A 12,350-nucleotide genomic window follows, 5' to 3' on the forward strand; every position below is an offset into this window, starting at 1 on the left:
CCCCCCCCCGCCACCCTCCCCAACCCTCCACGAAGGGCCTTAGATCTGAGGAAGAGGAGTCTTTTGATTATTAAATCATTCTTTGGGAAAAGACATCACCCCACTTCCCGCATCGACCCCACTTCCCGCATTTCCATGGGTATCTCATGTGGAGTGCCTGGAAAAGCTTTTGATGACCCACCCGCTCCGGTCTTGTCCCCCGTGGGGCCCCTGTTGCTGGGTGTGGGGACCTAAGGGGTGGGGTACGGCGCATTGGCTGACCTGGAGAAGGGAGTTTCTGGGGTGAAGACTGGAGAGAGCTTGGAGCAAGGGTTCCTTGAGAGCGGAGGGGGCCACAGTTCCCAAAGGGCTGGATAGAGAGAGAGCTCAGTGTCCAGGCCATGCGAGACCCAGCGGGCCCGGGGCCACCTTGCACGGCCGCTCGCTGGCGCCTCCGAGGCCCCAGCCTGGCTGTGAACTTGGTCTAAGGCGGACTCTACTGGCAGCTCGGGGACGTTACAGCCTCTGCCTCTCGGCCAGCGCAGCGGCCGCACCGGCGACCTGCGCTCTTTCGGTTTTCCTTGCGCCCAAATATCCCCTCCCAGGACCCCACCTCTCACAGGGAAGGGTTCGTTCCTCCTTCCCTAGGGACCTTTTAGGGGTCACAAAACAGAAGAGAGCGAATTAGAGAGAAACACACAGAGAAGAGAACAAGTCTGCAGAAGCTCCAAAATATAAGGATTATCCTGCATCTCGCCTTCTAGCCCCAAGGGGAGACGTTCCCACATGCTGGCACTTTCCCTCCACTTTCCCCCCAGATGCTGCCTTCCAAGCTGAACCCATTCTCCTCCCACCTGGTCTTGACTAAGCAAGCTGGACTGGGGCCTGTGAGGTCCCTTTCCTCCCTAGACGCATTCATCCCTACCCCACGGGGCGCGGAGGTCAGGGATGGCAACAATCAAGGGCAGCCTCAGTGCTCAAGAGGCCACAGCCAGGCCGAAGCTACGTGGGCTCAGCCTGATGCCAGGCGGAGAGCAGGGCCAGACAGCGGCCGGCCAGCCTGGGAGCCGTTTCCAGGGAAGAGAGGCTAGAAGATGCTGCAGAGAGTGCATTTCCTCTTCAAGAGGAAATTTGGGAAGACAAGAGACAGGACGGAAGATGCCTAAGACAGAGAAAAGGAGGGAGGAAAAAAGGTAGGGGAGAGATTAAAACTTGGAAAGGTGGAGATATTCCGGTCCGACAGGTCCTCAATTGCCCGATGTCCAATCTCTCCAGTCTCCTAAATTCCCCACTTCCCCCCTGGGAGCCCGCAATCTGGCTCTCAGTAAATTCGCCAAAAGGAAGAACGAAAAATCGAAAAATCAGCCTAAACCTGTCGGCATGCCGGGCCCGGCCCTGGCCGGAGCGGCGGACGTGGCGGCGTCGCGGCCCGAGGCGCGTAATGTATGNCGGCAGCGGCCCGGAGCCCCAAGCAGGCCGGCGCTCGGCCCGTCTGCTGACCTCTGCGTGATCCCGGACTCTATGAATTATTGATGAGATATGAGCGTTGATTTCCCCTTTCAGGATGCAAACTCCATTATATTGTTAAAATGGCGATTTAATCGTTGAGAATAGCTTTGGTGTGGGTTTTTTCCCCCCAACTCATTTGCGCCTCCTTCCTTTTCATTTAACTGTCTTAATTAAATCCTTTAACAGATTTTAATCACTTTTTGGAGGGAGGGGTAAGAGGAAGGGAAAGCCAACGCTACTACCACCACCACCACCGAACACTAAAAACAAAACAAGCCCCCAAGCCATCAAAAGCTTCTACCTTGGGGAAGTTGGAAGGAAGGTGGGGAGGAGTCCTTAAGCCAGAAAGGACGGCCTGGGAGCATCCACCAAAGGATCCCTCCAACCAAGGGCAACCTAGGTCTGGCAAGGAAGAGTCAGGCCTGCGAGATGTTTAATTCCATCTGAGAAGATCTGTGCGTGTATACTGACTGTCCGCAGTAAGACCCACTTGCCCCTGCTGAGAGGCGCGGGGACTTCAAGCCTGGGGAAGGCCACACGATTCTCTAGTGGGGAAGGACTCCCCAATCTGGGCCCCAGGGGCACTTAGGGAGAAATGTTCATTTTCCTGAAGGGGCCCCCATTTCTTCCCTCCTCCCCCCCCCCAAGCAGCTCAGTTTCTAGGCCGGTGTCTGGGTTAATTAATATGGATGTGTAACAGCACTGCCGCAATCGATAAATCCTGCTGTGGGCAGATCCCAGCCTCGAAATCTGATTACTTCTAGAAACTCCAAAAATGGAGAGAGTGACCCTAAAGGATGGGAGGGGTTCTTCCCAGCTCTGTCCTCCTTGGTTGATCCAGTTGGTCCCCAAGCTGAAAAGCCCACGCAGGGGAGCCTCTTCCTCTCTACGCTGGAAGGGACTGAGTTTAGGAGATTGTTCTAAGTGACCTGTCTTCTCTCTTGTTCCAAATCCTTGGCTTCTGCCCCAGCATCCAGACCCCAAGGATAAAGGAACCAGGCCAGGAGAGGAGCTTGCACTGGGATCTTGCCCCCAGCCCCTGCCCCCCACCCCCAGTGAACACATTCTCACAGCCAGGGAAGGGTTAAGTGTCCCCGCTGCAGTTATGGAGAGGAAGCCGATGAAATATGGGCGCTCGGAACTCCAGGGCCGGCTGGCTTTCCTGTTTACACTTCTTTATACTTCCTCCCACCCCGTGCGCAGAGAAACAAAACAAAACAAAACAAAATAACCAAATCAAACAAAAACTCCAAAATCAAATTGTCTGCCGAGAGGTGGTCAGGAAAGCCTCGGAGGGAAAAAGGCAATGGCAGCCTTAATCCCTGACCGCCTCCTCGGCCCGGCCCAGGTGGAGGGTGCTGGGTGGCTGGGTGGTTGGGTGACCTGGCGGCAGGATCTGGCTGGAGGGGGCTAGCCTGGAACTTACAAGGTTGAGGCCTGGACCCAGCCAGGGAGGGGAAGCAGGTGGGTGGGGAGGGAGAAAGGGGTCTTCCAAATTGAGGGGCAGCTTTCCCAGAGAATGTCTTGGGAAGGCAGGAGGGGAGGGCACGGGTCTGTGGTGAAGCAAGAGTTCCTTTGCACCAGAAACCCCTTCTCATCTCTCCCCCCTCCCCCAACACATCCTTGTTGGGTTTCAAGGGAGACCATTGCCCAGAGAACCCGAAGCAGGGAAGAGGAAAAGCAGTGAGGCAGTCTTCGCAAGGAACCGCTTAGAGCAGGAGGAGACCCTTCAAGGGTTTTGAACTCTGGGGCGGAAGTGGGCACCCCCCCATCTCGGCCCCCCCCCCCGCCCGGGGCTGCTCTTCGCCATTCCGGAAAATCTGTCTAGATATGCCCAGCAGATGTCCCGGGGCGCCAGCCCCACACATTCTTTATTAGAGTTTGCAGAGCTGACATCGAAGGGGGCAAAAAACAAAAAAAAAAAAAATCTTCAGGGGCAGGCCTGATGGTCTGGGGTTTCTGCAAGTGGGCAGCAACATTGAAGGGAGGCCAGGGCACACGGGAATGGGGGTTCCCAGGAGGCCCCAGGTCAGATTCTGCCCCTGCTGCACCCTTCCTCTGCACCTTACTCAACTCATTCGCCTTGTCCAGAGTGGAAGCCTGTGGGAGCTGTGCCTCCAGACTGTATTGGTATCTTAAATGATGCTGGGGACCCTCTAGGAGCTGACCAGAGTCTCCTTTCCAAGGAATACAAATGCCTCATCATTCCTGGGGGGATTCATCTTCAAATCAGGGTGAGGACCCCACACTCTCTGTCCTCCCTGTGCAGGTTCTCCTGTAAGTCAGGCCTGGGCAGAGACTGGAGAGCTCAGGGAACAGAGAATGGCTGCAGGGAAGAGAGGAGAGAGGCAGAGAGTGCAGATGTCCTTCCACGGGAAATGGGGGGATTCTCGTGGCCCTCCCCTTGTCCCAAAAATCAGAAGCTCCTTAAGGTGCCACATATCCAATTCTAGGGACTAGTCACAGGACTTGGTAAGCTGAATCAAGAGAAGGAGGACTGGCAAAGGCAGGAGTAATGCGGTGGTAGACCCCATGGGTCTTAAAATCGGGGGTCAGTTTGGTAGAAAGGAGGCCTCTGGTTTTTAGAAGAGGGTGATTTACCCTTGGAAAATAACAGGCCCCCTGGGGGTCAAATGATGAAATCCCTCTGGTTTGTGGTGCCACAGAAACAAAGGGGCTTTTAAGGGTCTGGTAGGGAGAGAAGAAGAGGGAGGGAGAGGAGAGGAAAGAGAGAACCTCTCTGATTTTTCTCTCCTGCTCCTGAGTCCCTGTTTTTCCTCCAGATAGTTGGGGGTCTGTGTTCTTGAGCAAGTTTTATTTATGGAGGGCCTGCCAGGAATCTGCTGAAACAACTAACCCCTCCAGGCAAGGGAAGAAGCTCTCCCCTTCCCCCCACTCCTGGCCAGGAATTAGGTTTGGAATTTGAGGGGATGGTGCCCCTCTGACCCTCCCCAGAGCCAAGCAGAAGGGCTGCCTTGGAATTAACAGGCCGAAGCTAGGTGCACAAGCACCGCACTCCCCATCCTGGGTAACCCTGATGAGGCCATGGAGCAACGGAAGGTACTCCCTTTCATAGGGTTCAAAAATCTGAAAACCAGAGAGCCCCAGTGCCAGGCAGGCCACAGCAGCCGCATTAGCCTTCCCCGTGCTTTTTCTCAGCTCAGATGTATCCAGATAAAAGTGCCCAGCGGCGCGCCCCCACACACCCCTGACAAATGAATGTCATAAAGTTTCTTTCCTGGGGGTGGAGAGATGTCTGCCTGAAGACATCCAGCAGTGAAGTGGCCCCCCACAAGGGGCCCCTCTTTCAGGACGACACACCCTTCCCTCTTGCCCCCTAAATTTCCAAGGACACTGAAGGAACCTACACAAGCCCTTCTCCCCCACAAAGAGTAAGGCACGCCTGGGAATAAAAACCAGGCGCCCCAACCGCCGAGGCCTTACAGAAATGAGAGCCCCCACTTCAGACACCCAGCCCACCAGAACTTGGTGCAGAAAGCAGACGAAATGTCCCCCACTGGCTATCCGAACAGCCCTGCCGCCAGAGGCAAAATGTCCTGCCCCAGTTCCAAGCCCCAAAATTGCAGGGGGAGAAAGCGAAAGCTGGAAGCCACTTACCGCGGGAGTGCCGCCACCGCCTTCTGGGCTGGGAGAGCGCTCAACCTACCTCTGCCCCCTTCCCCACCACAGCGAGCAGTTAAAGTGTCACTTAACATTCTGGAGAATGTGAAATATACCGCGCGGTGTCAACTCCCCAAAACCATAAAACTAACTTTATGGACCTCACGTGACTTTCTCGAGCCAGTGAGGGGTATCTGTCTGACTTCTCGGCGATTTTTACGATCTAACTTCGAGATAAAACCCCTATCCATTTGACATCTAAATGTCATAGCGACTTTTGGGATAGTTTGCTATGGACAAAGGGGGACAAAGTCAAGGGGTGAGGGGGAAGGAGGGCCCAGTAGAGCCTCTACGACCCTTGGCTGCCTCCTCACCAGCTTCCCCCTCCCCCCAAGTCCTGTAAGAAGTTGGGCCAAGCTGGAAGGGATTGACCGGGTAAGTGTCCAGACTTGACTCTTGCACTCAGGGTGAAGGCGGACTTGGATGGAGGAGGACTGGGCCCTAACCCTGGGCCACTCGGGCTGGCAGGGGGAACCAGGGGTCTTCCAGGAGGGACCCCAACTCCTAACCAAGAGGGAAGGTCAGTTGGGCCCCTGGAGAGAGGGAGCCCTTGATAAGTACAGAGAAGACTGAGGTTGAGAGGAAACCTTTGAAATTGAGCTGATTTTTTTTTTTTTTTTTTTGGTCTAAGTGGGTGGTGGAGCTGAATTGGGGTTTGGGCCGGGGAGGGGAGGCTGGGCAGGCCTGTACCACTCCCAAAAGGCCAGGAGCCTCCTGCCCAGGACTTAGGCCCACATTACTTTCCCTGAAGAGGTTTCCAGAGGCTTTTCTGGCTGGCTGGTGGAAGGCCAGGGTAGAGTCCAGCTCACCCTCTCCCTTGCCCCAGCCCCACATGGGATTTCTGGGCCTCTCAGTCCCCCAGACATGAAAGCCAATCCCCTGGCCCAAGCACCGGCTGACCAAGGGAGGGATGTAGGTGGCTGAGAGGGGCTGCTGGTGAGCATCCTGCTTTCCCTTCCCTTCACCCCAGATCTGTCAAGAGTGGTCTAGGGTGTGCCCAGTGATGGGACAGACAGGCCCCCAGAGAAAAGACAAGTGGAAGGGCAGTGGCGTAGGGGAAACATTTATTTGACTTCAAGGAAAGCTACAAATACCAAAAGCGAATCACTGAGACAGGCCCGGCAAAGGCAAAGACAGATTTCACACGTAGCACGGATCCACTCACTCACTACAAATGGTCTTGGAAGCGAAATGGGGGGGGAGGGGATGGGTCTGACCCAGACCATCCCCATATTTACAAGCTTTGGGCCCTCTACTCCAGACCCATGGATTCACAGAGAAATACACAAGACATTTTACACTGAGGATTATTTTTGTTTCCGTATACTCCCAGGCCAGGCCTTGCGGGGCCTACCCAGGCGGCAGGAACTTAACTCTCACGGTTTACCTTCCCTCTTCTCCATATCACCACTTTGGTCCTCCCGGGCCCCCTTCCCACCCTCAGACCAAGCCACTGGGAGACTTGGGCCTGGGGGGTAGGGGAGGGAGGAGGAGGAGGAGGGTGGAAAGAGACAGTCATGGACTCCATCTCCGAGGCCAGCTCAGCTGGGCCCCGTCGCTGCGGCAGGACCCCACCTCAACAGCTGCCCCTTAGAGAAGTTTCAAGCTGAAACTCAAAATACAGCGACCATCCTTTTATAAATAAGTTAGAAGAACACAGATAGGGAGGGGAAAGTTCACATTAAACATGCGAGTTTCTTTCTGTCCTGGGGGAAGGAGTGCAACCACAGACACGAACATTCAGAAACACTGGCGGATTTGGGGTGAGTGGAGGGGCGTGGGGAGCAGGGAGGGAAAATAATAATTATCATTATTATTAACAATAATAACAAGATTAACCAGTCCAGGAGAAAGGGGAGCCACAGGAAGACCTAAGACCAAACGAAAAATCGTAACACAAGGCCGGGGCAAGGCAGGCTCGTGGGAACCGGTCCCCAGCGGGCAGTGGCAGCGCAGGGAAGGCTTGGAGGGGCCAGGGCTGGGGGCAGCAAGGGCTCTTGGGCCACCCAGGGCTCCTCCAGGCAGGCTCAGGGCTGGAAGGCGCTGCCGGCTGTAGCCAGGCTCATACTTTTCAGTTTGTTGTCTTTCTTCCACTTCATGCGCCGGTTCTGGAACCAGATCTTGATCTGGCGCTCGGACAGGCAGAGCGCGTGGGCGATCTCGATGCGCCGCCGCCGCGTCAGGTAGCGGTTGAAGTGGAACTCCTTCTCCAGCTCTAGGGTCTGGTAGCGGGTGTACGCGGTCCGGGCCCTTTTCCCGTCCGGCCCGGTCATATCTGGAGCAGACAGAGTAGAGCCGCGAGGCAACGTTATTCCGGTTAAGGGAGGGCGCACTGGATGGGAGAGGGGCGTGGAGCAGGACCCAGGCGTCCCCGGCACCCAGCTCCCAGCAGCTCCAATCCTCCCCACTCCAGACGCCCGCATCCGAGCTCGCTCCTACACCCCCTTCCCCTGCAGCCCCCACTTCTGCCGGCAGTGAATGCGCCCGGCTTTGTCTCTTGCTCCCTCCCTGTGCCTCACCCTTCGCTGGGCTCAGGCGGCCGCTCGCCCCGGGAGGGAGGAGAGCGGCTGCACTTTTGCCCTGGAGAGCTCGTTTTCCCTGCTCGCCCCTTCTCTGCTAGCAGTAGCCTCAAAATTTCGGGGGGAAGCAGGACCCTTCCCCACGTTACAAAAACCCCCATCCTTCATCCTATAGCTAGTACAGCTGGCGAATAAAACCTTAGCGCAAGCTGGAGACAAATGATTAAAAATACTCCTCCCCAGCTAAAGACCTAGACCTTCTTTGGCTCTATCCCCCGAGCTGTGAGGACCCTCTTAGAGACTTCTCCCCCTCTGGAAAAAAAATAAATCTATATTTGAGGAGAAGCCAAGCTCTCCTCGCCTAGCGCCCCCCCCCCACCTCCCCAAACGCAGAGAAGGAAAGCCGAGGAGACAAAAAAGGGAGCGAAAGCGAGAATTACCATGGCTGATGTGAAGCTTCCTCATCCAGGGGAATATCTGCGGAGTCTGCCCCTCGGGCGCGGCTGTGGAGGTGGCCATGGGCTCTGGCTGTGCCCGAGCTAGGCTCGGGCTGCTTAGCTGGCTCGCCGCTTCCTCAGGCTCCGAGGACGCGCTGGCCTCGTCTATTTCGGTGAAATTGGCGCTGGAGCTGGCCGGGGTCGCCTGGTCGGAGGGGGACGAAGCAGAGGGCTTGGCGCCGTGGCTGTCGCCGTTGGTGCAGGGCAGGGACTCGGGCGAGGACAGGGAGCAGCTCGACGCCGCTTGCCTGAAGCGGGGCTCCTGGGCGGGCGCGGGGAAGGCGCGCGAGCTCTCGCCCACCGCCCCAAAGTGGCTGGAGGAGGCGGAGGAGCGGTTGACGCTGAGGTCCATCCCATTGTAATTGTAGCCGTAAGAGCCGGTGTGCATGGCAGCGGGATCCCTGTAAGAGCCGCTCAGAGAGCTGCCACTGCCATAATTTAGCAACTGATAGTCCGGGCCATTTGGATAACGCCCCGAGAAGGAGTTTACAAAGTACGAGCTCATTTGGGTGATTTTGGAGGGCTTGATTTGTGGATCGTGGTCGTTATAACCCTGTGCTTCACGATTTATGATGTATTAATGAATTATAGCGATGCACTGTACTTCGTTTTGCTATGTATGCGGCCAAATATGGGGGGGGGTTGGAAGGGGGATGGGGGGGCGTTAGGGAATCACGTGCTTTTGTTGACCAGTCGTAAATTCTCGCTGATGACCTCAAGAGGTAATTCATGCTCTATGGTTACAAATAATGACGATCCGAGAATCGTTAGGGCCGATTCAATGCGAGCCTCCGAGAGAGGGGGAAAAACCGAGAAGGGGGAGAAACAGGGAGAAGGTTGGCGGCGGCCTCTGAGCAGAGCGCGCCACCTCCCGGCGATTGGCGGGAGCGCGGGCCGCAGACTGCCATGGCGGAGCCGGCTGCCTCCCTGCTGGCTCCCTGCAACCGCCGGGCGAGAAAGAAACCCGGGCTGGGCTCACCCGCAGAGTTGAGTCTTTTAGAGGAGGGACCCACTTGAGCCTTTACCCACTTTTCTTGGGAGTGGGGTTAGGCTATCTGTGCCTTTCCCCCTGTCATTATTATTATTGTTGTTATTATTGTTATTATAATTATTATTATTTTCACTCTGGATGAGAGGATCAAAAATTGAGTTGCTCTTCCCTCACTTGAGCTTTGCAAGTCTCCAAGCTGGGGGCGGAAATGGGGGGGGAGGGCTGGAAGATGTGTGTGAAAAACAATTACGGCAACGCGTTTCCCCGCGAGCTCGGCCTGGCCTGCTTCCTGCCGGGGCTGCAGTGGCCCACGCATAGCATCCAGGCCGAGGGTTCCACGGAGAAGCTCTCACTTCTCCGCCCCTTAGAAGTTTGGAATGCTCTTCCCAACTTCCTCCTCCTCCTTAGGCCAGGCCCGGAGAATGGCAAAGCAGGACAGGGACCCCAGAGGATGTGCAGGGCTGGGGCGAAGCGGCCTAGTTGCCGGGGAGAAACGGTGGCAATGACAGGCTGGGGTTTGGGGTTCTGAGAGTTGGGGATCAAGGCAAGACCCTTTCCCCTCGTCATCAGATGCCCGCTATTGCCTTGGGAGGCCCACTCGAGCGAGGGCCCTCGCTGACGTCTGGGTAGTTTCAGAATTTGCCCGGCGGCCCACATCTTCCCTGGAAAGGGGTTCCGAGGACCAGCGGCGCCTTGCTGAGCGCGCTGGGCGGCCAGAGACCACCGCAGCTGGGCTCCTTCTGCCGGGCGGCTATTTTCTTTAAAAATAGAAAAGGGAGAGAGAGGGAGGAGGAAGAAAGGAAAACAGTGTCCGCAGCTTGCCGCCTGGGTGAGGGTGGGGGTGGGGAGAGAATGGGTCGTTTTTTGGTTGAGGGGATGAGACCAAACCGCCGCATCACCTGGCCTCCTGCCCTCAGGTCTCCAAAGAGCAGGGGAAAGTCGTGCCCTTCGCCCCGTGCCAGCCGGGCCGCCTCGAATTCCCCTACTTGTCGCTGAGCTCCTGCTTGAGGCAGGAAGAGGCGCCTGGTGCCTTCAGCTGCGGGGCGGAGAGACACCGGTGGCCCCGATTTAGTCCCCGGAGCCACAGGCCGGGAGCCGAGGGCCAAGGCTGGCGGAGATCAGGCCATGTGGGCAGGCCAGAGGCTGCGGGCCTCGCGAGCGTGAGGACAGAAAGGCGCTGCTCGGGCGCGAGATCTGCCTGGTTGTCTCTGCAGGGGCTCCGGGCTCGGGGCCTCGGCAGTGTCCCTCGTGCCACGGACAAACGAGGAAAAGCTTAGAGAATGAGAGGGAAACGGCCCTCCTCCGTCCCCCAAGTCTGCACCAGGAGACGCTGTTGGGAGCCTCAGTACTGGCGAGGCGCAGCGCCGGAGCCTGGGCGGACCGCCCCGGCCTTTATCTCCACTGTAACTTCCGAATCGTGTCGGGCCCGCCGGGCCGACCAGGGCTCCTGCCTTTGCTGCGGAGTTTCTGGCACTGGGACGCTCGGGTGGCCTTGGGGTGGGGGAGTGGCAGGGGAGGAGCAGAGGTGACCGAGCGGCGAGTTTTTACGTCTTTATTATTATTATCATCATCATTATTAATAATATTAATATTATTACCGAAGTATTTCACGTCCAGAGCTAAGACAAGACTACAAACACAACACATAGAAAATTAATAAAATAGAACTTTGTTTTCTTCTGAGGCTCCTCTTCTTACTTCTAGGTAGTATGTGCTCCTTCCAGTGGCTTTAGGGAGGGGGTGGGAGAGAGGTCTGGGGTCAGGGAGTCTTCGAGGCCCCCGCTGAGGGGACTGCGAATCTACCATTGAACCGTGCACGGGGGACATGGACGAAATGAGACGCGACACGGACAAGAGCATTTTGCTCTGCTTCCAGGAAACATCAAGTGAGTCCTGTCCTCAGTTCTCACGGGGGAGCCCGATGGGGCTGAAGCAGGTCCCCGCAGGGATGGAGGGGGCACTCAGGGTGCTGGGTGGGCTCAGGCGGCAAGGCCTCCCAGCACCCAGTGAGAGCTCTGCGGGCGGGGGCGTCCAGGAGAGCGCTGGGCCCCGCCTGTCGCGTGCTAGAGAGCAGGTCCCCCCGGCCCCCCGCCCGCAGAGCCTTCTCGGGGCTCTCCGATGCCCTCGGCTCCCCACAGGCCGCTCCCTTCGCGTCCCCCCTCCCTTTCCAGCGCCTTCACTCGGCTGGCTTTTCTTCCTCCTCCTCAGCACTGAGCTGAGAGGCGCTGAGCAGTTTGCTCTCCTTTTTCCACTTCATGCGCCGGTTCTGGAACCAGATCTTGATCTGCCTCTCGGTCAGGCACAGGGCGTGCGCGATCTCGATGCGCCGCCGCCGCGTCAGGTAGCGGTTGTAGTGAAACTCCTTCTCCAGCTCCAGCGTCTGGTAGCGCGTGTAGGTCTGGCGGCCGCGCCGGCCACTGGGCCCAAAAGAGGAACCTGTTACGCACAGAGAAGATGCTGAGGCCTGGGGTCACCAGGGCCAGAACCCCCTCCCCCACTCGACCCTCAAACATGGACTCTAGCCTGTCCCGGGATGCCCTCCACTCTTCGAGTTCCCTGCCCCCCCCCTTCCTCACTCCTCCAGCGCCCCCTCCAGATTCCCTCCGGGTCTCCCAGGCCTGTGCCTCTGGTCTAGACTCTTGGTGGGGGATGGGAGGCGAGTTCAAAATCCCACCTGAGCCGAGGGGGAGGAGCTGGGGAAGCACTGGCCAGGTGTGTCTCTTCCTAGCCTTATCTTTTCTTTCCATCTATCTGGCTCCCCCCCCCACCCTGTGATAGATTCCAGCCCTTAATCCGTAATGACGTGGATCGATCCATAGTCGGCATTAAGGGCTCCTCACTTTCGTGTCCCGCTAATGGACATCAATTTGGGACTTAAGGCCGACAAATAAGCCAACCTGAGACCCAGGCGCCTGCTTCTCCCTCTCTCCCCCTCCGCCTGCTGCCTCTCCCTTTCTTCCCCTTATTCTTCCTCCCTCCTTCGACTACCACCCCTTTTCCTGGTGCCTCCTCTTTCCCCAGCCCCAAACCCCCAGGGAAACACAGTCCGGGACAGACTCAACTCTCCCTCGCCAGCGTCACACCGCCCCCCTTCCCATGACGCACTCCGTTTTTAATGGAACCGTCTTCGGGTAGGGGACCCGACCGGGGCTGGGGGGCGCGGGGGGGGGGGGG

General features: G+C 57.3%; 2 protein-coding genes across 2 annotated transcripts in view; both read right to left on the bottom strand.

Moving 5' to 3' along the window:
* Nucleotides 1-5,556: 5,556 nt before the first annotated feature.
* HOXB5 (homeobox B5) lies at nt 5,557-8,960 on the bottom strand. Its single transcript, XM_040640754.1, has 2 exons — nt 8,129-8,960; nt 5,557-7,444 (listed from the first exon to the last, which is right to left on the bottom strand). The coding sequence occupies exons 1-2, from the start codon at nt 8,688-8,690 to the stop codon at nt 7,197-7,199; spliced, it is 810 nt and encodes a 269-aa protein (XP_040496688.1). The 5' UTR covers nt 8,691-8,960; the 3' UTR covers nt 5,557-7,196.
* A 1,754-nt stretch (nt 8,961-10,714) lies between these two features.
* The window catches only part of LOC121104893 (homeobox protein Hox-B6), a 1,777-nt gene continuing 141 nt past the window's right edge, over nt 10,715-12,350 (bottom strand). The window contains exon 2 of the mRNA XM_040639820.1: nt 10,715-11,640. Coding sequence (XP_040495754.1) covers nt 11,353-11,640 — 288 coding nt within the window. The 3' untranslated portion in view covers nt 10,715-11,352. The remainder of the gene's footprint in view (nt 11,641-12,350) is intronic.

This window comes from Ursus maritimus, unplaced genomic scaffold (assembly GCF_017311325.1).
Source record: "Ursus maritimus isolate PB19 unplaced genomic scaffold, ASM1731132v1 scaffold_24, whole genome shotgun sequence".
NCBI lineage: Eukaryota > Metazoa > Chordata > Mammalia > Carnivora > Ursidae > Ursus > Ursus maritimus.

Coding starts and splice junctions, on each gene's coding strand:
- HOXB5 (XM_040640754.1), bottom strand. CDS start 8,690: ATGAGCTCGTACTTTGTAAACTCCTTCTCGGGGCGTTATCCAAATGGC. Junction 7,445..8,128: donor GAAGCTTCACATCAGCCATG/GTAATTCTCGCT, acceptor TGTCTGCTCCAG/ATATGACCGGGCCGGACGGG.